The 26,822-nt window shown below is 33.0% G+C and overlaps 1 protein-coding gene across 7 annotated transcripts; it reads left to right on the top strand.

Moving 5' to 3' along the window:
• Nucleotides 1-70: 70 nt before the first annotated feature.
• Nucleotides 71-26,027, top strand: LOC106618276 (uncharacterized). 7 transcript variants are annotated; one of them, XM_036360613.2, is made up of 8 exons: nt 71-386; nt 640-769; nt 1,056-1,575; nt 17,416-18,336; nt 21,306-21,535; nt 21,621-21,845; nt 23,240-24,049; nt 24,293-26,027. In XM_036360613.2, exons 3-8 carry the CDS (start codon nt 1,314-1,316, stop codon nt 25,079-25,081), a joined length of 3,237 nt encoding a protein of 1,078 aa, XP_036216506.2. In that variant the 5' UTR covers nt 71-386; nt 640-769; nt 1,056-1,313; the 3' UTR covers nt 25,082-26,027. The 7 variants fall into 7 exon arrangements, with proteins under 7 accessions (XP_036216506.2, XP_036216504.2, XP_036216505.2 ...); XM_036360611.2 differs by having other exon boundaries at nt 637-769; XM_036360612.2 differs by having other exon boundaries at nt 620-769.
• The last annotated feature ends 795 nt before the right edge of the window (nt 26,028-26,822 follow it).

Here is a 26,822-nt window from a genome sequence, read left to right as displayed (position 1 = left end):
TACCTTTCACACCTGAGCAGCTGATCAGTACTCTCAAAATTGTAGTTGGTTATGATTGATCACTGTGATTATTTCTAATTTAAACGTGCCGTAGCCCAATAAGAATTCGCTAGTAAAAACAAGTTTAAAAGCCGGTTGCTAGGTTTGATAATTTGTAGCTAAACGTATACATGTATGTGTATGGCAACTCTTTTGGTTGTGAACTGTGACATCTAGAACCCGGAAAAAAAGGCGAGAAAACAGCAACGGTTTTGCTACATCGTGAGCCTTTCGTGTCGGTTTACATTTGTATACATATTTGTTCGATTTAGTGTCCATTTGACTTGTGAAATTCCTGGAAGTTCTATTTAAAATAAATCCATTGTTCTTTTCCTAACATCATTCGTGTATGTAAATAAAATTTAAAAGTGTGAATAAAATTTGTAAATAATAATAAAGTAATAAAAATAGTGCTAGTGCTAATTGTGTATGTGTAATTGTTTGAAGCAGAAAGATAAATAAGTCATTTTGATTATGAAATGGTCATGATTTTTGGCTTCCGACTAGTGTAGTATATCACATATAGAATTTTTGTGATATTGATGTGTTAAATTAAGTTTTTGTCCAATAAAATATTTAGTGTCACACCCATTTCAGGAGTCAGAAGGAAAAGAAAACCCGAAGTGTTTAGGAAAAATCGAAATTGTGCGAATTAAAGAAGAGTGCTAAAACGACGCCCAAGAATAATTGCTGCCCACAGGAAGCTATTGCAAAGTTGGGTTGTAGAGAGGTGAGAGCTTTGAAGCTACCGCCAATGTATGCATAAGTGCAGTGCAACAACAAATTTTATTACAAGTATCCCTGCGAAAAGATTGCAAAGAGCAGCACATATAGCAATTGCAAGCTTGCCAATAACAACAAATACAGCAGTTACACTGTTGTATGTGTGTGTGCAATAAATAGTCTTGTGCTATTCTTAGAATATCTGCGTTCTCTTGAGCCCATCGCAATTTTCATTAAATTGAACATCAATTGTAATTGTGCGTAAAAAATAATTATTTTATTCGCGTTTTCAGTGTTACAACTAATCAACTATTTGGCACGCGTTACGTTATTGGATAAACCGTTGTTGAGCAGTGCTCACGCAAAAGTTAACCGGAATTTTAACGCGCATATACAATAGCAACTACAATAGTGGTTGCCTTTTTCAGCATATACCAAAAATTTATGCGCTCTACCGCAACGGCGGCGTCAAAGGTGTATAGCCGACGGAGTCGTTACAGTTACAGCAGCAGCAGCAGCTGAAGACAGGTGAAATCCAGCTACGCTTCAGAATGCTATTTGCAGCCTGCACACCAGCAGCGCCGAATCCGCTGCAGCTTACTGCTCATGTCGCCAACAATTTGGGGCAACAGCAGTTGACGTCTCTGCAACAGCTGAAGGATCAACATGCGATGTCCTTATCGTCATCGTCGTCGTCTTCGGCTATGCAAACGCCGGCGCAGATGTCGCCGCAACATCAAATTGCAGCAACAGGAAATGCAACTGCAGCGGTAGCAGCGGCAGTGGTTGCGCGTGCCAATGAAGAGGCCAAGGGTGAGTGCGAAATGTTATATATTGGAAATGGAAAGAGATAAATTTGTAAATGCAGGCAGATGTACTTAATTAACGTTTAGATTTATGTATTATTTTTCAGATTTATTGAATTTAGATTATTTATTACAATACATATTTACATTTATATACCGACCTACATACATATATAAATAATTTATACCTAACTATGCGGATAAAACATTTTTAAACGAAAGTGACAACGGCCTTTGATTTTAGCTTTTTAATTTACATATCCACTTCACCCCTTGTTATGGACTTGAAACCTGCTTGTATACTTTTCTCATCGCTTTCTGTTTGGGTGTACTTGCCGGTATTACCCGAGCGTGCTTTCAATTATTATGCAATCAGCGAATCGCATACACAAATACTTGTGCGAGAACGAATTTTGCTGTAACATACATATTTGGTTTGCACCCTACAGGAATGTGATTATTTTTTGATAATATATTGTATGAAATATTTGCTGTTAACCATGCCAACTTCTCACATGGTACGAGGCGATTATTTATACTAAGTTTCTAGGGCTTTGAATGTTCTCATGTGGCTTTACTGTTGAGTCAAATAGCCTATTCTTTGCCAGTTCTTTTCGCAAAACCAGTACTCTGTCCAATTGGGCTAATTCGCAAATTCGAATATATATATTTTTTATGCCTATAGGTATAAGTACACCTACATCTGGTTATAAACATAAAAATAAAAAGACAATTGCACAGCGTGTCGCCAAAAAATAAATAAATTAAAAGCAGCTATATAACTGACTGATAGCGTCACGCATTCTCGACAACACAGATTTGTTTGCATATACAAATCCATATAATATACACTTAGGTATATGTTATAAGTGTATATATGCTAAATCATTTTCTACTTCTGTTATATACATATATATGTACATATCTCTTTTGGCATTTTCTAAATTTATATCATTCGTTTGTTTGATAATTGATTCATTAAGCATTTCTTGTTTTTATTTTTACGTTTTTTTTTTTTTATATACTCAGTGCTGTTCTGTGTTAATAAAATTCCTAAATTCTTTCGATTTTAATTTTTTTTGTGGGTATTTAGTATAAGCAAATACATTTTTATGTTTTATATACAATAACGATTTTTTTTTTTAGTTGATCTAAATAAAACTTGGCAAAACTACAAACTTCTTCCCACGCAGTGGCTATTATTTGACAATTATCAATTTATTTGAAAGGCTATTGACATTTGTTAAACGCTGCCACATATTTTACAGTTCAATTTACGTACATAAAATGCATATTACATAGTTAAAAACGAGTCGTGTTATTTTTATAGTTTTACTTAATAAATATATAACTTACATTATATTTATATTATAATATACTTGTATAAACGAAGAAATTTTTAACGAAGATGTTTAAGACGTTGTATTTACTTGCAAATCAGAAATAACGCGCGATTTCGTGATTTTTATTGTAGAGGCATTTTATTCAATAAATATATTAAAGAACTGTTAATTTACAGAATTTAATGTACATATGTATTTTAATAATCGGCGACTAATTTTGAAAAAGTTTGAATTACCTTACCACCGTAGCCAATTTCCAGCACATTCCCGAAAAAGGTTTCTGGCGGTAAGGAAGTTTTTTCTGCTTAAATTATCTCAAATCCAAAAAAGCAAAAAATGTATTAATGCAGATGAGTACAGGTAGTGATCGAAAAGTTAGTCAAACCTCCAAATTTTTTATCAAAAATATACAAGTAGTTCCTTCGTCCTTGATCATTACCTGACAAATATAATACCTTAAAAAAAAAAAGTCCGGTGAAAATTTTAAGTCGATTGGTCCAACCATTTCGAAGGAATTTTCCTCACCCACCCTGAAAACAGCGTTTCAAGAACAGCGAAGAAGAAGTTGAAGTCAAAGTTTTGGGAGCCAATTACACTAACTTTAAAGATTTTAAAAATACGGTATTATCTCCGAAACTATTTGCCGAATCAACTTCAAATTTTCAGATAATATGAACATACGACATTCGATATATATTTCTTGGACTAGCGCGCATTAAATAGTATCAGAAACATTTTCATTTATAATTTTTATGGCCACAATATACATATATATGCATACAATTTTTTTTTTACAAATATATGTATGTACATATGTACAAATAATATGTATGTGTAAAATATTTTAAAAACGTGCCTTTTATAAAAAGTTTTACTGCGTCTCTAGTATTTGTAAAACTAAGTGACATATTGCAAAATAAGCCGAGTGCAGGCGTGTTCAATATTTTGACATTTACGGAAATGTGTGTATGAGCTGAGTATAAACCTATTCATTAATCAGTTATTAGGTTGTTGATTTTGTATTGCCTACAAACTGCCCTGTAGAATATCATACGGCTTAATATATTAATTATGCAACTGAAATAGAATATACCTAAATAATATGTATGTTTGTATGTGTGTAAATTTATACGCCATATGCGCTATAACTATATTGGCATAACTTTTTTTTTATACCATTGTTCCAATATACCGAACATACGTTGCAAAGCTACAGTCTTTGTGTAACTTTTTGTGTATACCTTATATCGTTAATTTGAAGCGTAAACGTGTTTTTGCAGAGGGTTCTTCTTCGATACTCTAATATAAAGAAAACCTCAGCCGGAAGTTATCGTGGTCATTTTGATGGAAGTTTATGCTAAACATGCTCTAGCTGATTGAACGCGCCAAAACTAGTTTGCACGATTTAAAAGTGTTAATTTTGGCTTGTGAAGCGCCAAATTAACGGCACAGCCAAAAATCTATGTCGGCAAAGTAATGCGTTGTATTTGCTGCGCTCAAAAGGGCGTGTGTGTATTATGAGCTTCTAAAACCGTGTAAAACCATTAGTGGGGAACGTTACCGACAACAACTCATCAAATTGAAGTGAGCGAGTTACAAAACACTTTAAATTTGCGACTAGATACGAGGCCATAATTTGCCATCACGACAACGCTCGACCTCATTTTGCCAAACCGCTTTGAAACAATTTGAAAAACAACTCATTAGAATACGGTTGACATCAGAATACGGTATCAAAAATTGGCTTGATGCCCTCTTGGCCGCCAAGCCGGCGCAATTTATTGGGGTGGCTTCCACAAATTGCCAGAAAGATGGGAAAACGTTATAGCTTCAGTTGAGCAATATTTTGAATAATACTATTGTTTATGTTTTTCTTAAATAAACGTTGAAATAAAATATCACGAATATAGTTATAGATTATAATAATATTTATATTATAATAAATAGGGTCCATTCCGAATATACTGTTTGTGGATCTGGCTACAATTTAATGAGTTGTTGTCGGTAGCGTTGCCAATTAATAGTTGTTTCGAAAGCTTTAATTTTATAAGATTTATTTCGGATATAGTCTTCCAATCGTAACTATTTCTACTGATTTAGTTGAAGCAGCAATATTTCTGTTAAAGGCGTGACATTCCTTAGATCCCAATAAATTTGTATTCTTAACGAACGGATCAGCCTGCTGTCAAAATTATGGCATACAACCAGGTTTCTTGTGTAAAATTTTTTTTCCGCTACTTGCGTACATCGAATCAGCATAATAATTTAACTCAAATTCATATTAAAAGCATTCAAATATGAAAGCTTTAAATTTGATCATTAGAAATATAGTATGAAGAATATCAAAGAATTCGTGTCTACATGCAAATTTATGCACATAAATTTGTATTTACATACATATGCCTCTTTACATATTTATGCACATAAATTTGTATTTACATACATATGCCTACATACTTATGTGCGAAGGTATACACATAACATATGTATGTACATATGTATGTGCATTACTATTCAAATGAAATCAACTAGAACAAAACTTTCATGCTTCATGTCCGTCTTTACACACCACGTTTCAAATTGAAACATGCGCATCTAAAATATTTGACTAAACTCAAATTTTGTTTGCCAAAAAACATGATTTTAAATTAGACACACTGATTTAAAGCGCCAAAAGCCAAAATTCTCCCATAATTCCTAAGTTAATTAAGCAAATTCACACAGCATACATACTTATGTTTTTATGTTTTCTCTCTCTCCCTACTCTGCCTTTTCTACCTATTTAACCGTCATTTCTTATCAATCTATTTTTCTTATTTCCAAATATTTGATTCTTTTGTTATTTTAAAATTTTTGCTTGTTCTGCTTTTTTGTTGCTTTATTTAAATCTATTACCTTCCGCGTCGTCAATTCTCATTCAGAAAAAAAGTGAAAATTTTCCATTGCCCTATCTGCTTTGTTACGGAAAAGGCATAAAAACTAAACCAAATGTGTATACATGCGTACGTACATATGTCTGTATGTTCTGTTCGCTTGCTTTAAGTAGCGCCCATTGGGCACAACAGAAAAAGGTTTGTGGCTGTCAGCGTCATCGAAAGGAAAAAAAAAAAATTGAAAAAACAAACATTAGCAATTGGTTTCACTCAGTTCTTCCTACATATTGATGACAAAAGTGGTGAGTTGGTTATAAATTTCACTACAGTCGGTCTTAACAAGTCAAAAAAACACATTTAATTTCATAGCATTGCATCATAGATAGTGTATCAGCTGTTTTGTTGAGTTCACATTAGCAAATGCTTATAAATGAGTAAGGTAGAAGAATATAAATGTAATATATGAGCAATAGTACAAAACAAAACATTACGTTACTTATCAGAAGGCGCTCAATAGCCGTAGTATTCCACTTATGCTTAATTTCGGTTGGTTTTTTTTCGAAAATATGTACTTTAATGTAAACCATAATCAGGTAGTGACAGTTTCATCAACCCTCAACTGAGTAAAAAATATGATTTATTTAATTTTTGAAGTAAGTAATGCATTTTATTCATTCATATCAAGCACACCAAAGTGGTTCCGAGTGTATGTATAGAGTAATGATCCGTTGTTAGAGCTGAATTTAATGCTGCTGCTGCAGACCTGGTGCCAGATAGAATACAATCTTTCCTTTGGATCCAGAAAGTTTGTAGTATAATATGGATAGCGTTTGCAGGAGAGTATTACAGTTGTAGCGCTATTTTCGAAAATCAGCGTCGTGGTCTTGAACGCTAGTAAGTAGGCCAACATTTAGTTGTTGTTGTAGCGATAGAAAACATTGCCCACATAATTTCGAAAAATGCCAGCAAATTGACAATACTTTGCAGCATAAAAGTCTAGGTTCATTTTGACTGCCATGCAATTATGCTTCATTCTTCATTATTATTGTTGTTGAAAACATTCTCCACAAAATTTTGAGAAAAGCTTTCGCCTTGTCGGTCCTTGGCCGAATAAAATCTGTAATCTATGGGAACGGATTTTTCATTTCGTTGTTGTTATTGTAGTGGAAGATTCTTGATTTTCGGAGGAGATTCCTCAAATCGACTTCGCAGTCGATTGTCTTTTCAAAGTCCAAACCGCAGCCGAACACAACCCAGGCTGAAACATCACCGAATAAAAATCCGGATCTGTTTTTGTTACGTACAACCAATTATCATGGAAGCGATTACGGTTGTTGTTCTAACGGTGAGTATAAACCCGTTTGGAAGGGAAGTGAGAATTATCGTAGTTAACGTTTTAAGTTTGTTCAAATTATGTGGTTTTTAGAGGATTTTGGCGTTGGGCGCAGATCCGGAATATTTTCGGAATTCATTTTTTTTATTTTGTCTAAATGAATATCTCTTTCAGAGATCTGCTCTTCCGGCGATAGTAAAACATCGAAAGACGTAGCTTTCTTTTAATATTTCCAGCATGATTATGAAATTCTCCCCTGATAAATTAAACGCCATGTAAAACTACTCGGTGTCTCGGGGCACCAATTATTTCAGTACTTTTACTTTACTATATTATCGAAATATCTAATACATGCCTATACATAATATCACTTTACTAAGCTCTTTTGGTCTTCAGCTAAATTCAAAAAGTTTTAATTTCACAAATGTCGAACATAATCAACTGTAGCGCAGCAAATTGATTTCATGTTATGTATTCTTTTCAAAAGCAAATAAAAATCATTCCTAATAAAATAAATAAAGGCGGCACAAAAAACTAACCTACAAACTTACATACACAATAATAATTTATGATGTAAAGAGCTTCCCTCTCTGCCGCTCTTCGTGCTATGCGCTCGAGTGCTCATAAATTTCGCCGGGTCTTTTTGCTGGGTCTTATGTGCAAATTATCATATATACAATAATAAAGTATATATGTATATAGGAAAGTTTGTCGCTTGTGTTGTAATTTCCTTTTGCTTATGAACACCGCTTTGGTCCCACACTCGTAATACTAGATTTGCCTGGTAGATATATTTACATATATAAATATATTGCGAGTTCTCAAAAGCGCTCGAGATTATGCCATTGGCCTTCAATAATTACATGTCCACATATTTGCGCTCATAACCCCAACGGTGATTTTTGTGCGCTCTCTGCTGTTGGGGCTTTGGTTCTCCAACATTCATACATACATACTTATGTATTAATATACATATACATTAAATGATATATTTATAGTTTTTGCTCTGCGTTTTGACCATGTTTGTATGTGATCGTTATTGACATTGCAGAAACTTTTAGCGAAACCTTGATTTTGGGCGCCTAATTATATACTAGTTTGTGAAATGTATAAATGTGGTATTTGGGGACCAACGGCAACGCGCTAGCAGACAGGAATTTTATATTATTATTTTTATATATTCACTAATGCATTAATTATAAATAACTATCACGTAATTAATTAAATTTGTATATTTCACGTTTTAGAAAAATTTTCCCAAAAAATTTCTTCGACATTGATTTCATTTGAAACACAAGAAAAATCGTTAATTTCGGCTATACCGTAGCTATAATAAATACCCTTTACAGCTGCATATTTTATAGCAAAACAAGGTATACAAAGATCTTTATCTATAGTTGTATCGGTCAGTTTGAATGACAGCTATATGCTATACTGCTCCCATCTGAACAGTATATTCGGACATTGTAGCGTTGCCTTGGAAAAAGGCACTAGTTTACAGTCGTTTTGTGTGATGTTAGAGGCTGTTTCTTGCTAGCTTTGGGTTGCTAAAGCCGCAAATGATAGTAAAAATTTCGTAACACGTAAAATTTTTGGTGTTATAGTCACGGGGTGTAGGGGTCAAACCATCACCATTTACTTAAATGACAAAAATAGCTGTACGTGTTGGAAATTTTTTGAACTCTAATTCGTAATCAGCACACCTCAAATACCTCCACAGACCTCTTAGCACATCAGTCGCAAATTTTTCCTTCAGATTTAGTGAGTAAAGTAATCTATGCCAAATTTCTTGCAGATGTCTTGTCAAAGTTTTCCATACAAGGACATGCTTTTGATCGATCAGTTTATATGGCAGTTACATATATCACATAGCAGTTCTGACAAAACAAGAAGCTTCTTGAGGAGAAGAGTGCATGTACAAAACTTCAGATCGGTATCTCAAAAACGGAGTGACTAGTTCGCTTGTATACCGACAGACGTACGAAGATGCCTTAATAGACTTCGCTCGTTACGCTGATCATTTATAGATATTTTGTATAAAGGGTAGAGCCCAGGAAACGAGCTGCTTTATCTTGTCGGTTGAGAGTTCTCAGAGTCTCAGTTAGTTAAGCATGCAAACCGGACTCGAACACTCCTCTAGCATGTGAAGCTCAATTCTTGACAAAAAGAAATTAGACAGTAGACAGTATATAAGACGCAGTTACACTAGTTTAGTTATTCTAGTTTTGCGGAAGAGCCCGAAATGCTTGTCTGTGGCATGTGATGTGTATGGTATATTCTTTGGTCTAAATTCCCGTTGAGAGAATTCTTGAAAGTGTATATTATCCCTCTCTGAATGACTCTCACACTGGAAAGAGTTGGGCATCCCATTATCCCTGCTTTGGGTATTATTCTTTGCGGTGAAATTATGGAGACGGTGCCTTCTCTCTCTCTAGCTCTCGCCCACTTCTTATAAAAATATTACATGAGAGATAGTATTTTTCCTTGAATCTATAGACTTTGTTCGTATGTATGCAGTACTCGCGAATCTCTGCAGCATTACTAAGCAACTAAAAAAAAATCATTAAATATTAAATATATAATATTTGCCGACGTAATTGATAAGCTTTCAGATGATGTACTATGCTCTACACTTTTGTAGAGAACTGTACAAATATTATGCAAGCCTTGTTGCCATGTATTAAACAGCACTGAAGTTATTTATTTTTAGCCCACTACTACAAGCTTCCATAGCTATATATTATGTTTGGGTCGCTAAACCTGATAATGTTTAACTTTGAAATTGATATGAGACTCAGCAGCTGGCTTTCAAGCCTTTAATGGATTCACGTGATTTGCGAGCAGACAATATTTTTGTGGTTTGGAGGTAACTAAATTGAAATATTACTGAAAAACCGAGGGCGGTTTGATAAGCACTTAGTAGTGCGTCTTTAAACTTTCATCTGCTTGTATTGTCGAACGATCGGATCTCTGTAAACGCAGCAGACCCAGATTTTTCCATCACGTATAGCTCAGATAGTACTTAAGTTACCACCCCTGGTTCAACGCTGTCAGAGAAGTAGTAGGTATTTTACATGTTTCAACTCTGCGCTCTTTCCTCTGAGACTTGAGCAAAAACAGTGGTCTAGAGGTCGAACTTCAGTAGACAAGGGAGGTAAAATAAACAGGTTTCAGCCTATTTAAAAAAAAAGAAAAAACGTTAACCTCGAGTTCACCGAAGCTATATTACCCTTCACAAATACAAAGGTGCCGTACGAGAACTTGATTCCGATTGTTCAGTTTCTATGGTTGCTATACGCTATAGTGATCCGATATCGGCCGTTCCTAAACCGATATCTGCTCATCATGCTGATCATATATGTATATATATTATAGGGTCTCCGACGTTTTTTCTGAGTGTTCCAAACTTCGTCGCAAACTTAATATACCCTGTTCAGGTCAAACATGGATTGCAAAGAGCAAGTATTGGAACTAGCTTTTAAAAAGTAAAGTCCTTTGGATTATAAAACTGGAGCAATCTTTGAAAATTTCGACTAAAGGAAGAGCAAAAGTCGCGTCGTGATCAAAAATATTAAAAAATGAGCTGGAACAGTGCTAGTAATGCACATTTTCAAGTTATGGTTCCACTAGTGATAACGCTAAGAAACTTAAACTTAAAAGCTAAAAACAAACAATATATATACATATTCATTCGAAGTATTACTGATTTCTCGCACTGTTCTCGTTTCTATTGTAGATTGGTTTTTCAAAAGTATAATTAAAGTAACTGGATCATCTTGATTATGAACAGAGCAACCTTCGCAAAAATCGAATAAATTTGAATTAAATAACAAATTTACGTCAAAGAATCGCATAAAAATATTATTTTCGCAAAATTTTGGTACTCAAAGAGACTCGGAGGGAAGGTTTAGCTATAACCTTAATTTGTAAAACTCTTGAAACCTGTATGCCTTAACTTCTAAAATTCTATTAAACAATATTAAATAAACCAAATAATTGATTGATGCATCGTGGGCCTCTCTTTCTGGAAAAACATTTTAAAGTAAGGACTTTTACATATGTATCCCTGCTTTTTACCCCCAAACACATTATTCGTAAACTGGCTTTAGAATTTTCATAAATAGTTATGTATACAAAATTTTATTTTGTTCTGTTAAATTTGTTTTTTTTTTTAGTTACTTGTTGCTAACTACATTCATAAATGAACATATATATTTAATCTGAGATAATTTTTATAATTCTGAAAACAGACTCACGAGGTCGCACATTGAACTCAAAACGCTGATTCGGTCTGTCAATATGTTTTCTTTATGCTTCATTCAGAGAGCTAGTGATAGTATGCATGAGACTTGTACCAAAAATAATATATTTAAAGTGGCATAAAATGACGCAATCAAAAAAAAAAAAAAAATTCAAAGACTTTGTTCCACTCTTGAGTAATGATTTTAACTTAAAGACCCATGTAGATCTTTAAAAATTATTTTTAAAAAAATGTTCAATAACAATATTTTACATAGTAGACATTTTCCTATTTTTTCTAAAATATTCGATTGTGATTTTTTGCTGGTAATTTTTGCAGTTATCGGTAAAGTAGCCAAATGCCCGTGCTGTATTAATGAGGAGTTTGCCATGTGACGCAATGTGTTATTTTCACATTTATATAAAGTAGAAAGTGAGATAAGCCAGCCCGGAGACAAGCGCACATAAACTTGCTCCGTTGGAGCCTTCAATATACTTGTAGATAATCATTTATTTCGTTAAATAAGTTCCGAGTGACGCTGGTTGAGGTTATGTGTCGTTAGAATTCAGATGAATTATGAAACGTAGACAGATCCAACTCAAGAAAGCTTCGTCGTGATTACATCTTTGGCATGTTTTTAGTCTAACTACTAAAACGTAATGAAATGCATACCGATTCAGAGTGCGATCCCCGAAAGGACAACTCTTGATCGGAAAATGGGCGGATCAATTGCAATAACGTCGAACCGGCTGTTGTGGAAATTTTCAGGCTCTTTTTTTTTTTGCATATTTCCTTAATAATGAATACCGATCGTTTAATATCATTTCAGTAGTAAGGACGACAATATCTTGTGTGAGAAATTTTTTATGTTCCTTTTTGCAACAATTTTAGTACTGCTACGACTCGTAAACCGGAAATGTGTATACCACATTTTGTTGTCACAGGAGCTGTTGTTGTGAGTTTCGATTTTGATGATTATAACTTTCACTATTGCCGGGCTGTGAACCATAGAACCCCAAGCACCTACCGAAAAGTTCACTAGTCTTAAAAAGTCACATATCATCTGATCAAATTTGACTCAGACTAGTTTACTTAAACTGCGCGCGTAAACCGAATGTTAACTAAAGTTGTAAAATTGGCAAAACCTTTTTTATGTTGGTGTGAAATTCGATCTCCATATGTTAATAAGTCTGTGTTTGGCAACTATATACTCGTATGTATTTGTTTACGGCGCGAGAAGTTTGGCGACTTTTAACATGGAAAAAATTTTAACAGCGAGTTTGCTTGTTTTTCTGTTTCCCATAGAATCACGGTTGCGGAAATTGCTGAAAATGTTAGGAAAGTGTTTTGGAGAGCTTACTTAATCACGAACACAAGTATACGAGTGGCACAAAGCATGCAGTGAAGGCCGTGAAGTCACCGAAAATTTGTTTCATGCGAGTCATTTAGACACCTTTGTTAATTTAAATAACATCGAAAAACTCGAAGAAATTTAAAAATCGTCGTGTTGGCATCAGATAGATGATAGTTTCTCTCAATATCTCTTATGAATATCTCTCATGAACACGACTCAACACATTTTGGTTAATGTTTTGGGTATGAAACGTGTCAATACCAGGCTCGTACCAAAATACCTCAATCTTTTGCAAAAACGACTCGCAATAGATATTTTTTTTTTGAAATTACAGTATGTAAGCACGTGTAGACTTCGCATGCGACAACATTGTGTTCATGTGATTTATACACTTAGTCTATTTATTTTAATAAATCGAAATATAATACAAATATTAACAACCAGAAGATTTGTACTTTGAAATTTACTCGTGTGGAACTATGTCATCAGCTCGTCGGTTATTTCCCATATTTCTTAATTAGAAGTGTACAGTATTTGTAAAAGCGTGTAAATTGCAAATGGGGAGAGGTTATCTTGAGTTCATAAAATATTGATTCAAGATTCGAATTTATACGATTAGAACGATTTTAATGTCTCAACACTTCAATATTTTTAAATTTCGCTAACCTATTTGCCGGTTCATTTTCGCTTTAAACTCTTAATCAGCACTCTTTAATGCTCGCTCACTCTCAGTTACTCTCATTCATATTGTTTCCTCTTTATTAAATCACTATTATCAGTAAATTTTAAATTATCTATCAGTTTACTTTTAATTTATATAAGCTCGAATAGTTATACCTCAGAATTTGCATTGGTTCCTCTGTGTGTAAGATATTTCTGTTGTTGCGCTTTCTGTTTTGCTCTCTCAAGAATCTTATTATTGGCTGTTTCCATGCGCAATGGACTGAGAAGAGAAAATATTAATTTTTGCGCTCTTTTGACAATTGCACAGTAGGACTTACTTGAAATGCATTCCTAGAAGAATTTTTATCAGCGTTTATATCTAGCGAAGTATATCTAGAATGATTTAAGCGATTATATCCACTTGTAAATTTCCAAAAATCTACTTTTTTATTGAATGTGCGTATATTTAAAAATATTTTCCGAAAATTTTAACTCGATCCGGCAAATAGTTTCGGAGATATGAGCGTATTTGTAAGGACGTTTCCGAGCGTTTGAATCGGCCCTTAATATATTAACCGCGTTTTTATCGAAACCTAGTTTTCAGAGACGGTGAAGAAATGTCTGCCAAACGGCTTAGCCGACCGACTTGATATTTCCACACGACATTCTTAAATGTATATTTCATGTAATGAACGAAGAAATAAAATTTTTGATAACAGTTTCGATTTTTTAAGACAAATTTTAAAATTTTGATAAGTCCTTCGATCATTACTTCTAATTGTCTGTAGTAATAATCCTTTTTTTTTTTTTGCTTTTTGGATTTAAGATAATTTTAAGCGGAAAAGCTTGCTCACCGCCAGACAATTTTTTTCGGAGATCCTCCTGGAGATCGGATACATTCCATTTTCTAAATGCTCTTTGTTTTTATTTAATTATTAGATAAAATGCGTCTCAAAAACTTTGAAAAACGCCTTTTTCTAACTTGCGAGTTGATATAATGATTTAACTAGAACCATTGAGCTATAAGGGATTGGAAAAGTTTTTTGTAGGCTTAACTTCAGACTTCGCCGAAGAAGGACTTAATTTTCCTGGCGCTTATTGATTTTCCTGTTAAAAAAACACGTTTAAGAACTATGTCTAATCCTTACAAAATTTTCTAAATCATATTAAGAAACTTGGAGTCATGTCTGATATTGTGGATTGATTTTAAAGTTTATTGAAACTTGTTAGCACAAAATAAGCCTTTCGCTAGATGACTCCAAGCGTGCACCCACTAAGAAACCTCTAGACTGGGCTTTATTTAACAGCAACGCTACCAAAAACATAATGGTGTTATGGACTGAATGTCGTATGTTTTGGTTTGTTCTCTTGTTATCTGGAACATAAAACCCCCAGTATCATGGCCCCCTCCTCCTTTAAAGACTACATACATATGTATATCTTGTTCGGTTGTTAAACTACACTTCATGGTTTTAACCACTATTGCACCTCACCTACCCCACTGTGCATCTGTGTGCGCGTGCCCTTCGTAAGCGTCTTCGTTATTTATTTAATTTTATAATCGTGCCGCATAGATATGCTACAATCTACCATATTGACCGATAACGACAAAGCGGAAAAAAGCAGTGCTCACCGTGCTCATCATTTGAGTAATATTTTCCATTTAAATAGCCTCACAACCGGCAAAAAACCTCATTCGACTCAACGGTTGCGGCCAAAGCAGTACTCGTATCGATCACTTAAGCCCGCGCACACACGCACACACACACACACACACACGCACACATCTACATCGCGATTTTGTAAAGCCAAATAAAATAATTTATTGCTGATTCTAGTGACTTCTAACAAATTGCTTGGGAAAGCACATAACCAAATTTTTTTACATTTAAAATGGGTACGAAAATATTTAATTTGTGATTAAAAAATTATTTGCTAGAGAAAGTGTTTCAAGTGCCAGAATTTAATACCAAAAGTTGTTGAATTTAACATTTTTTTTTAAATTAAATTAAAATTAAATTAAATTAAAATTTAAAAAAAATGTTAATGAAAATAAATTAAAAAAAAAAATGATAACTTAATAACTTTTTTTTAATTAAGAAATAATTTGTTTAAGAAAATATATAGTGTTTGGAAAAATTTTACATATACATACATAAGTACAAATTATCTTTTGTTGTTGTGACTCAATAAACGAACAATTCGGTTTTCAAAGAAAGTGAATTTTTTGTGTTAAATATTACTTACAAAAATGTAAATTAAATTAATCAAACAAAATTTTTTTTAAAAAGTTCACCTATTAAAAAAATTTAACCTATATTTCAAGGGTATTTTTCAATTTCTTCTTAAGTTAAAGTCAGAATTTAATACCAAAAGTTGTTGAATTTTGAATTTTTTTTAAATTAAATTAAAAAAAAAAAAATGTTAATGAAAATAAATAAAAAAATGTTAATGAAAATAAATTTAAAAAATATTATACTTAAACCAAAGTTTTTTTTTTTTGTAAGAAATAATTTGTTTAAAAAAATATTTAGTTTTGTAATGAAAACAGTTTTTTAATAAAAAAATATTTTGTTTCGTAATGAATACATGTTTTTTCAAAAAATAGTTTTTAATAGACAAATATCTTGTTTTTACTTTAAAACTTCTAGTAAATTAATTTATGAAAGTCAGCTAATTTAAAAAAAAAAAAGGGTTTGATGAAAATAATAAATATTAAAATTTAAAATGCATATGTATACATTTATGTGAATTTTAAATAACTATTCACTTTTTTATTTTTTTTAAGAATAATCACATGCAATATAATATAAAGTTTTCAAATATTTTTTTGTTTTTGCTTAAGATGTTGTTTTTTAATAAGGATTTCAAAAATACTTTAAAATGCATTTCTTATATTTTATTATCCTTTTTTGGCTGAATAAATATAATAATAATAAAAAATAAATAATGAATTTTTTTACAAAAACAAACGCAACTAAAGTGTTTTAATTTAATACATAAAATATTACAATAAAAAATAATTAACTATTACAATATCAATTTTTGCAAGTAATTAAAAGAGTAATTAAAATTTTTCATTTTTATTTTGATATACATACATATTTTATTTATTTTTTATTTATTCTTTTTTAACAAGTTTGGATTTAATTATTATATATGTATGTATGCACATATGTACATATACACATAAAAATATATAAATAATTTGTAAAAAAATCAATTATTTTTAATTTTCGAATTTTGTATTATTACCTAATTTCGAAATTTTATTATAATTTGCAATTTATATTCAAATTAAAAATTTTTTAAATATATTTAAAAATTTCAAAATCGAGTTTTGATATAATAATACGAATTTCAATGAAACAAATATTGAATATTAAAAATTTAATACTAAAAAGTATTTGTTTTAAGATTTTTAAACACATAATTTTTGTTACTAACAAATTAAACACATTTTTTTAAACAAAATAAATAATTTTTTTTAACACAATTAATTAAAATTTAATTTTTTTGTGTAGTTGCCGAATTTTAAAAATTTATACATAAAATGAAAATTTTCAAAAAATGAATTTTTAAAATGATTTCGATTAATAATTTATTTCGTGTTGATAAAAAAAAAATTTTCCTTTTAAATTTGTTTAAAAAAATATTTTGACTTGTTAATACGAAATTTTTTTTTTTTTAACATTGAATAAATATTTTGAAATTGTAAATAAAAAATATAGTATTTTTATTTTACTATATACACCAAATATTTAAGATAAATTTCATAAAAAAAAATTTAATTAATTTTATTTTAAATTTTAAATACTAAATTTTATTGACAATATAATTTTATTATTATTTGAGTAATTGTATCAAAGAAAGGTTGTCTTAAGATTTATATAAACTAAATATTTTAGTTAGAACTTAATTTAAAGAAGTAAAATTATGCTTTAAAATCTTAAGTCCTCAATAATGTCACCTTTTTGTTATAATTGAGCACTTCGCATTCTTTTATTAACTTCCCTTCGTATTTTTCTCGTTTCTTTACAGAGGCAATGCGTAAACTCGACGCCACCTTGGTCGCCTACTTGGCCGGCGAGACCAAGTTGCAATCGAAGCAATTGGAGTCGGAGCTGGACCTGGAGCTGGATTTGAATTCGCAGAATGAGTCGAACGTCGATGACAACGATGAATATGTTCTGGAAGAATTCGCCGATACTGTTGTTGAAACGGTTGAGAATATTACACGTGAAGAATTGCAGCTATTCAGGCGCATCAAGAGCATGAAACTGCAATTGGAAGCGCTTACATTAGAGCCAGAGGGCACTAAACGTATGGAGCTGCTACAAAATGATACACGTCCGATATTCACCGTTGAGTGTCAGCTATCGCATGAATTGATCCAACAGTTGCCACGCTATGAAATGTTTCACATTATGCAATTCGAATCGGAGAAATTCCACAGCCTAACCCAATGCACCCGTTTCGGTCAGGAGGCACAACGCGATATCAATTTGACGCCCATAATTGATGAACTCGACAACACTTTGAATGGCAATGGCAACGACAGCGCCGCTGCGGCTGGTGTTGCCCCCAACTTCGGACGCATACACTTTGCCGTCTGGTGGCGCGAACCGGGCACTTGCCTCAATGAAATGCTCGGCATGGGCGTATTCGAATTACGCGAACTCTACGATGCCGCACTCTTGGAGCAGTGCAAGCGCATTACAATTCAGCGACGTGGCGTGCCACTGGCCAATATCTATTTGAAAATCAATCTACTTTTGTGTACTTTGGCTGACACCAACAACAACAACAATGCAGCCGATTTGAGCTGTGAGGCAGCCTTGCAAGCCATGAAACAACAGCCGGGCGGTGGTAACAAGAAAAAGAGTGGCAGTGGCAAGGGTGCCGCACAATCTTCGGCAACTGGTGCTGCCAACAACACCGCCAACTCCTCGAATACTACAGGTGAATATCAGGTTGAGCGTTTGCTGTACTTGAAAGATACCGACATTCAATGACTAAGAACACTGTGTGTGCGCGTGTGCGCGAATCCGCCATTCGTTGGTGAATCAAAACAACAACAACAACAAAATAATGGGTCTAACGTAAATAGTGCCCACATCATAGATTCTTCTAATTACATCATATTACAAAAAACGAATTTCATCATTATTACAAATGATTGCGTAGATGATTTCGTATATGATTTAGTATTTATTATTAATAGTTATGGTTTTAGGGTTGCATTTTTGGAACAAGACAAATTCGTATTTGTAATTTTCTTACATTGGTTTATTTTAGAGTTTATAATAAATATTTTGAATATAGTAGAAAAAAACGAACAAGAAAAGACAAAAAAAAAAACAAAAACAAAAAAACGAAACAAAAACAAATTTCTTTGTATTTCTAATTATTTTTATGTATGTATGTATGTGCTTTGTGATTTATTTTGCTATATTTTACGTTATTAATCACACCCAAGGCGTTAATTTGACGCTGTCACCTTAGCGTATGTTTTGCCTAGCCTTCCGCATGCTTGGTTTTGCGCGCCTTGCTGTTAACTCATTGTCAAACTTTTTCTAGGCGCTTTGAGTCATCGATAGACGCAGATATTTCGATTATTTGTAACGCAAGTTTTTCAAGTTAGACTCCATTTTCGAAAGTTTGATTTCCTAATTTTCGAAAACCATGTTTATGAACGTTAAACAGTATGTTCTATGCTCTGCGGTATTGAACAGAGTCACTTTTGCTTGCCTTCAACTCAGTTGAGTTAACATAACGGGAAATGCACTCGTACTTGTATGCAACAAAAACTTTCTCACGCTATTTGTGGTATTTTTTTTTTGTTTACTTACGAATCCAAACCGGGTTAGATCCTCGAAACATGCGTCACTTCGTTTAGAATATTGCAGCAGGTTAAACTCCAACCTATCCAGTATAGACCCCGACATACAAAACATATGTCCTGCATGCAAAGAGTGTCTGTATGACTCTAACTACCTCTTTGCATGTCCCGCTACACCTAAACTCACTTAATATCCCACTTCCTTTGGTTCGACAACGTCCGAAACAGCTCGTTTACTGGACCTACCCGCCTAGTGATTTCGTTAACAGTGCATTTGGCTATTGCCCCCAAACTGGCTTTAGGTACTCACTACAACAACAACTACTATTTGTGTTATAATTTAAATTGGTACTACAGCATTCATTAGCCGTAATTGTTGTATCAGCTTAGTGTTAATGCTTGAGCAGTTTAAAATTTGGGCCTATAGTTACAACTGTCTTAGAATTGGATGCGGTAACTGAGGTAAATATTATTCATAGAGAAGTTATCATATCTTCGACTCGGAGTCTGACCGTGAATAATATTGTTTGGCTCAAAACTACCGTTCACAATACAGTCGGGTCAACGTAACCGGAATGGATTCGGATTTTTATCCGGCTAGGACCTGTAACCAACTGTCAACGCAACAACAACAACTCAATATTGCATTGTAAATATTGCAAATCGTGTTTTGGATGTTGTAGTTGTCTAAAATATTATTCAGAAACATACATCCCTTTATTTGCTATCCTCTTCCGCCGCGACGGCTAGATATGCTAGAAGCATAGCACACAGCTCTTACTCCTCAACTTCCGTTGGTAAAGGTAAAAATATCGCATGAATCTTTTTACTTCTAGAGATTGAAGTCTATTTTTGTAACTAGAGCAATATCTAAAGTTATGTACTTCAAGGTCTATCTTCTTAATGATTATTGCGTGGATTAACTTACTACGTAATTAATAATTAATTTTAATAATAATAAATAATTTTAATAATACTTAATTTTAATAATTTGAATAATAAATAATTTTAATAATTTGAATAATAAATAATTTTAATAATTCGAATAATAAATAATTTTAATAATTTTCCAAGATTGTTAGATACAGCAACTCTAATTTTATTGGCATTCGTTTGGTTATGCCATTTAATAGCCATCTGAGTCGAGGCCATTCTTCGATTTTTATATTAAGCAGATTTTTCAGTAAGTCCCAGAAAATAGTTATTATTCCTATAACATTTGTTTTTTTTTGGTATTCTCTCTTTCATTCTCTCTAATTCTCACCCAATTAATGAATAAAATATATCGTTTAGCTCAAGTTTTTGAACACAAATACTTATTTTGAATGCGAAAACAGACTTCTATTTACTTATTAAATACAATTACGTGAAGCATGGATAATACCTAATCTGAGTAAGATTTCTTGTACCAAACAACCTAACCTAAAAATGTCGTACATATAAATATTTTTGGGCTTTGTTGTTAGAATCAAGCTATGCCAAGCTTTTATATCTATATACTTCACAATTGAGAAAAAAAACTCTTATTTTCTTATTGTTGTTGTGGTAGCTGCGTAAAATATTCTAGAATGTAGCTGAGTTTTGACAGATCTTGTTCTGATATACCGTTTAAATCCGGGTCCATTCTGTTTATGTAGATGCGAGATCTATAAAGCCTTACGTACAAAAGGGGACAGCAGAAACAGGCTAAATATATAACGAATTTAAAACAAAAGCAAATTGCTGTTCGAAATTGTTTCAACACTGCGAATGCGTAAAATAACACTGGTTGGAAATTTTAATATTGCACGAAAGGTCCGTGGCAATTTGATATATATTTTTTTCAGCTGTAAATAAATATTAAATAATTTGGTTATAATTATTATAAATTTTAAGCGCGCACTTTTGCTGCCAAGTTAGAAAATATATTCAAATAACATTTACACATACATACATACCTACTTACAAATATAATACCTGTACTAAGTGTTTTTTTGTAATATCGCCTAAAACTATGCATCAAAGGTATTTTTTCAGTACGCTATAAAATTATTTTCCGATATTTCCTAAATAATATTATTCTAAAATATACATATGTATATCTTCACAGCTAAAGAAGCCAACACCAAAGACAACAATGACGAAAAAGTCAGCACAAGCGCTGGGTTTAATGATGAAACGCTAAAAATACGCCTATTAACGGGCTTGATCTGCGCCACCAAGGTGAACTATTTGGAAGACACGGTGAATCATCAATTTGAGCTACTGTGCGAGCGTTTTTGGAGAGCACAACCCACCACAGCAAGTGCCAAAGGTGGCGACCAATTTTATTATCAAGAGGTGAGTGAGTTTGCTCAAAGCATATAGCTTGCTTTTTTCAATTATAGACTTCAAATATATTATAAGCATATACTCTATTTTTTAGCAATTCGCCATTTTACGTGATACAAACTTCTTGAATCATGTCAAACGTAAGCATTTACGTTTACTGATTTATCAACATCCAGTAACTGCAGTTATTGACGATATGAATGGTAATTCGGAAGAACTGTTACAATTTGATCCTTGGGGCTTAGTCTTATTGCCGTTGCATCAATTTTATATAGCATTCAGTAACGATGATATGGCCAATCGTATGATTAAAGAGAAGGTGTGTATGTGGGTATATAAGTATGTATATTATGGTCCGTTATTCCCGAGTTGATTTTTGTTTTGCAAACGCTCTCTCTGGTTTCCGTTTTTGTCAACAATTTTTCCTATATCTCCATAGAAATTAAAAAAACACTATATAAAAAAATTAAATTCTAATTAAAAATTTCCCGATCTACAAAAAATGTTTGAATGATTATACTCTGAAAAGGGTATATTATGTTTGCCACGAAGTTTGTAGCACCCAGAAGGAATATATGGAATATACATATCAGCATGATGAGTCGTCTGTCTGTCTGCCTGTATATATACGAACTAGTCGCTCAGTTTTTGAGATATCGATCTGAATTTTTGCACCTGTCATTTTCTCACCAAGAAGCTGCTTATTTGTCGGAATTATTTGATATCGGTTCACTATAGCATATAGTTGCCATACAAACTGAACGATTGGAATCAAGTGCCTGCATGGAAAACTTTTTCATTTGACGAGATATCTTCACGAAATTTGGCATGGATCATTACTTAAAGCATTAATGCCTACTTCGAAGAAATTGTTCAGATCGGATCACTGTAGCATATAGCTGTCATACAAACTGACGGGTCAGAATAAAATGTTTGTTTGGAAAACTTCTTCATTTGACGAGTTATCTTCATGAAATTTAGCATCAATCATTATCTAAGGCAATAATGCAATATCTATAGAAATTGGTTAGATAGCATCACAATTGCATATAGCTGCCATACAAACTAAACGATTGGAATTAAGTTCTTGTAAGGAACCTTTTCTTCTTGGGAAGGTTATTGTAGCTTCGTTGCAACCGAAGTTAACATTTTTTCTTTTATTTTCATAAAAACATTCCTTTAAAAGTTATACGCCGTTCAAATTATGCATGAAATGTACTAAGCATTCGTAAAGGTGCCTTATAAATTATGTGTTGCTCATACGACATGGTGTACTGTATGACTGCTCAGTTACTGAATGGCACTTGATATATAACTTTTTACTTGTAAAGAAGTGATTTTATGGAAAAACCAATAAGAACTTTTTTACCGGGCGGAACATTTTTTACTAGAATATCATTTTTTAAGGTTGTATGCTTACTTGTTTAATAAATAATTTTAAAAAATCCCATGTTATATATAATATAAATATGACTCACACACGATTAAAATTTTAAACAAAGAGCTTGTTAACGTTGCTTCTTTTTTTGGACAAAAACTGAAACTTCGGGGGTGGTTGAAAAAAAAAAATTTTTTACTTGGGAAATAACATACACCAATATATATATAATACAATATATATATAATATATAATATTATAATAATAATATATATTTAATTTTGTTGTAAGTGATAATATCTATATATATTTATGAATTTTTTCTAATCATTTAGATGCCCGTAATATCGTTTGACGCTTGGGCACCTATCTATGGTGCGAATGGACAGGCATTGGGCGAAATCAAATGTCTACTAGCAATGGGTAGTGAACAGCAGATAAATGAGCTTAAAAAGCAACGCGATATCAGACCCATACACTCCGACATATTTAGCAATTTGGGTACAAATTGTGAAAATCCACTATTTAGCACAATTCGTATGCCGAACAAAAACTGTAAGCATGCTATTGTGCAGACGGACAAACAGCAAAGTATTCGCACCACAGTAGAGTTGATGGAAATGTTACAGGAGGCATTGCAAAAAACCCATAAGGCTAGGGAAAGCAATCAAAATTCAGAAACGTCGCCGTTACCGGCGACAACAACGTCAAAACAAAGTACAGAAAGAGCTCCAAGTGGCATTAAGGATGATGAACCATCTACATCACAGGCCGCTGCTGGGTTATCAAAATCTTCATCAGCAACTTGTACAACCAATGCTGCATTTGGCGAGCGCAATAAACCCATGCAAAAGCCATTCATATTTGAGCTGGCAATAAATTGTGCCGTTGGATTGACACTAAATCCTGGCGATCGTTGTAAGCCTGGAACAAAAGAACCTTACCGTTCGGTTTCGAAACGTTTTCCGCCAGGTGAACCGCCATCTACGTACGTCACATTCCAAGCAAATGACTGCATAGGTAGTAGTGGATGCTATAAGTCGCATGAGGGAAACGTATATGCCACAAAGGTTGTGGTACGCTCGCTCGTGCCGCATTGGTTACAAACGTTTTCGGTCACTGTGGACTGGGATTATTTGACAAATGTGGGTACATTAATGTGCTACCATTTATATATTAGTATATAAATACGCAGGGTTGCAAATAATGCATTAAAAAATTAATTGAATTAACATTTGATTTTTTTTTTTTATTCGTAATCTCGAGAATCTTAATTAAAAATAATTTTTAATTCCAAATACGGAATCGACAACAAAAAAATTTTATTCCGGTCTATACGTATCTCCTAAAACTTTTAAGCTATATCAATCATATTACTTCTCTTACAGCACCGGAAAAGTTTCGTTTTGAAGTTATGGAAGAAGGCGAACGTGTCACCGGCTAATGACAGCGACAGCACAAATACCACTATAGAATTGGTACCCACACCGAATGACGATGCCATCATCGGTTATACAACTTTGGACTTGAGTATTTTCTTAAGGGGTTTGCATTTAGCTGGTGTTTTCAATGTGTTCGATTTCAATGGACGCATTACGGGAAGGTTAGAGTTACAAGCCAAACCAGCGGATGACTGGTATGTTCAGTATATGATGGAAAAACTTTGGCAGACAACACATAACCAACAAGCAAATATGGCAAATAAAACAAATTTAACTCTCGCTGCTGCGTCTGCTACTACTACCACTACTCCGGCTGCTACTACAACCACTGCTGCGGCTGCGGCTGCTGCTGCTCCTGTTACAAAAGTCGATGCTGAGATTTACGAATTGGGAAAATCGCTCAAAGTTAGTCATCTAAATCTAAATGAAGCAGTCAATTTTCAATACAAAGATCTGACAGAAATATCTAAACGTTTGCGTTCGCGTCTTTCTGATGTGACTGGTGAAACTTTGCCAGATGTATTTAATGTGGATACTCTAAATAATTGGCAACCACTAAATGAATTAGTTGACGCAGATGTCGAAATGGATTGTGATATGAGTGAATTTGAGCGCGATCTTAATGATCCGTCAGCAGCAGCAAACGACATGGATACATGTGATAAAAGTGATAAGAATGAAAAAAATGATCTCATAAAGACGGCGCCTGGCGCAGCCGATCCCGCTATTGATTAGTGGCAACGTAAACGCAGGAATACAACTAAGTCAGCGTTAAAATCAAGAGCTATTAACATTACAACTAATCTAATATATATCACACTCTAGCGCATTTGCGCCAAATAATAGCACATTTAGCATCAAAACTAACATTTTTAGCACTATCACCACCGACCGACCGAAAATGTATTACCACAAGCAAGCTCCTTCATCATTAAACCGCCTACATACATACATTTTTAATAAAAAGCTCAATAGTACTTAATGAACTGTATGCGACAGCAGGAAAGAAAGAAGTCTGCATGTTTTTTTGCCAATTTTTATTATTAATAATAAAATTATATGTGTACCAGTATGATATAGCTATAACTATTACTAATTATAATTATAAAGGAAGTTTTAAACGGCCTGCGAAACTTATATATAGCTAAGCGAAATTGTTATTACTTTCTTCTTCCCTTTTTATCATTATAAATCTTAAGGTGTATTCATAGACGAAATTAAAGAAAATAAAAAATGCTTACAGCTTTCTTCACAGTTATGCTAAGAAAAATTATATCCAAAGGCTGACTACTTTATTTCGTCTATAAATTAGCCACATAGTATTTCACTAAATTAGCATTAATTGTTTACTATATATATGTATGTAATTACATATATACACATATAGCGATAAGTATTGAATTGTTTACTAAATTACGAATGAAAGAGAACTTGTATTCTTAAATTAAATATTTATTTGCTCTGAATTATTATTATTTTTATTAATTAATATAATATTTGAAAAATTCTAATTTTATGTTAAAGCTATTGAATAATTCATTGGAAATTGAAACAAGTAAACATAAATGTATTTCAAGTCTTATCTAAATAAGTCCAGCAACAAGATCTTCGTGTATGAATTTAAAAATGAAAATCAAAATCGAATTCAATAAAAATGTTACTGGTTTTATGTGAAATTAAATGGACTTTTTAATTACCGTTACAAAAAGAAATATAGTACTAGTTTCATGTGTCTGGTGCAGATTTAGTATCAGCAAGCAAAGTTTTTACTAATTCTATGGAAACCTATAACTAAATAAAATCGTTTTAAGCAGGTTCAGTGACAGGAAGTAAATTTATTAACAATTTTTGCGAATTTAATATTTTTATAACTTCCACAAGGTATATAAGTTTGCCACGAAGTTTGTAACACGCAGAAGAAAACGACGGAGTCCCTATAAAATATATATGTACATATGTGTATAAAGGTTCAACGAGACTAAGTCGATCTGAAATTACGCACAATTCCTTTTCTCCCTAGGCAGCTGCTCATTTGTCGAAATCACCGATATCGGACCACTAGACTATACCAACGGAACGATCAAATACATGTAGCGAAAACTTTTTTATTTGATAGGATATTTTCTGGCCATTTGGCATGGATTTTTGTCCAAAGCAATGGTACAACGGTGCAATCTCCGAAAAAATTGCTCAGATGGGGCTACTATAGCATATAGCTGCCACACAAGCAACGGTAGATTCTCCTAAAAACTTGTTTAGATTGGAAGACTATATCAAGTAGCTGTCAAACAAACTGCTCCACCAAAATCCCGTCCTTGTATGAAAAACTTTTATATTTGACTTGATATCTTCACGAAAGCATGGATAATTGTTCAAAGCAACGGTACAATCTCCGAAGAAATAGTTTAAATTGGAATATTATAGCATTTAACTGCTATAAAAACTGACCGACCAAAATTAAAACTTTATGCTATAA

This window comes from Bactrocera oleae, chromosome 6, assembly GCF_042242935.1.
Source record: "Bactrocera oleae isolate idBacOlea1 chromosome 6, idBacOlea1, whole genome shotgun sequence".
Classification (NCBI taxonomy): Eukaryota; Metazoa; Arthropoda; class Insecta; order Diptera; family Tephritidae; genus Bactrocera; species Bactrocera oleae.
The sequence above is the reverse complement of the archived record's forward strand: the minus strand, read 5'-3'. Positions and strand labels throughout refer to the sequence as shown.

Bases quoted from the DNA above. Each gene is read 5' to 3' on its own strand.
- LOC106618276 (XM_036360617.2), top strand. From the start codon at position 1,314: ATGCTATTTGCAGCCTGCACACCAGCAGCGCCGAATCCGCTGCAGCTT. The intron at 1,576-17,415 runs GTGAGTGCGAAA...GTTTCTTTACAG, and splicing joins TGCCAATGAAGAGGCCAAGG to AGGCAATGCGTAAACTCGAC. The intron at 24,050-24,292 runs GTGGGTACATTA...CTTCTCTTACAG, and splicing joins ACTGGGATTATTTGACAAAT to CACCGGAAAAGTTTCGTTTT.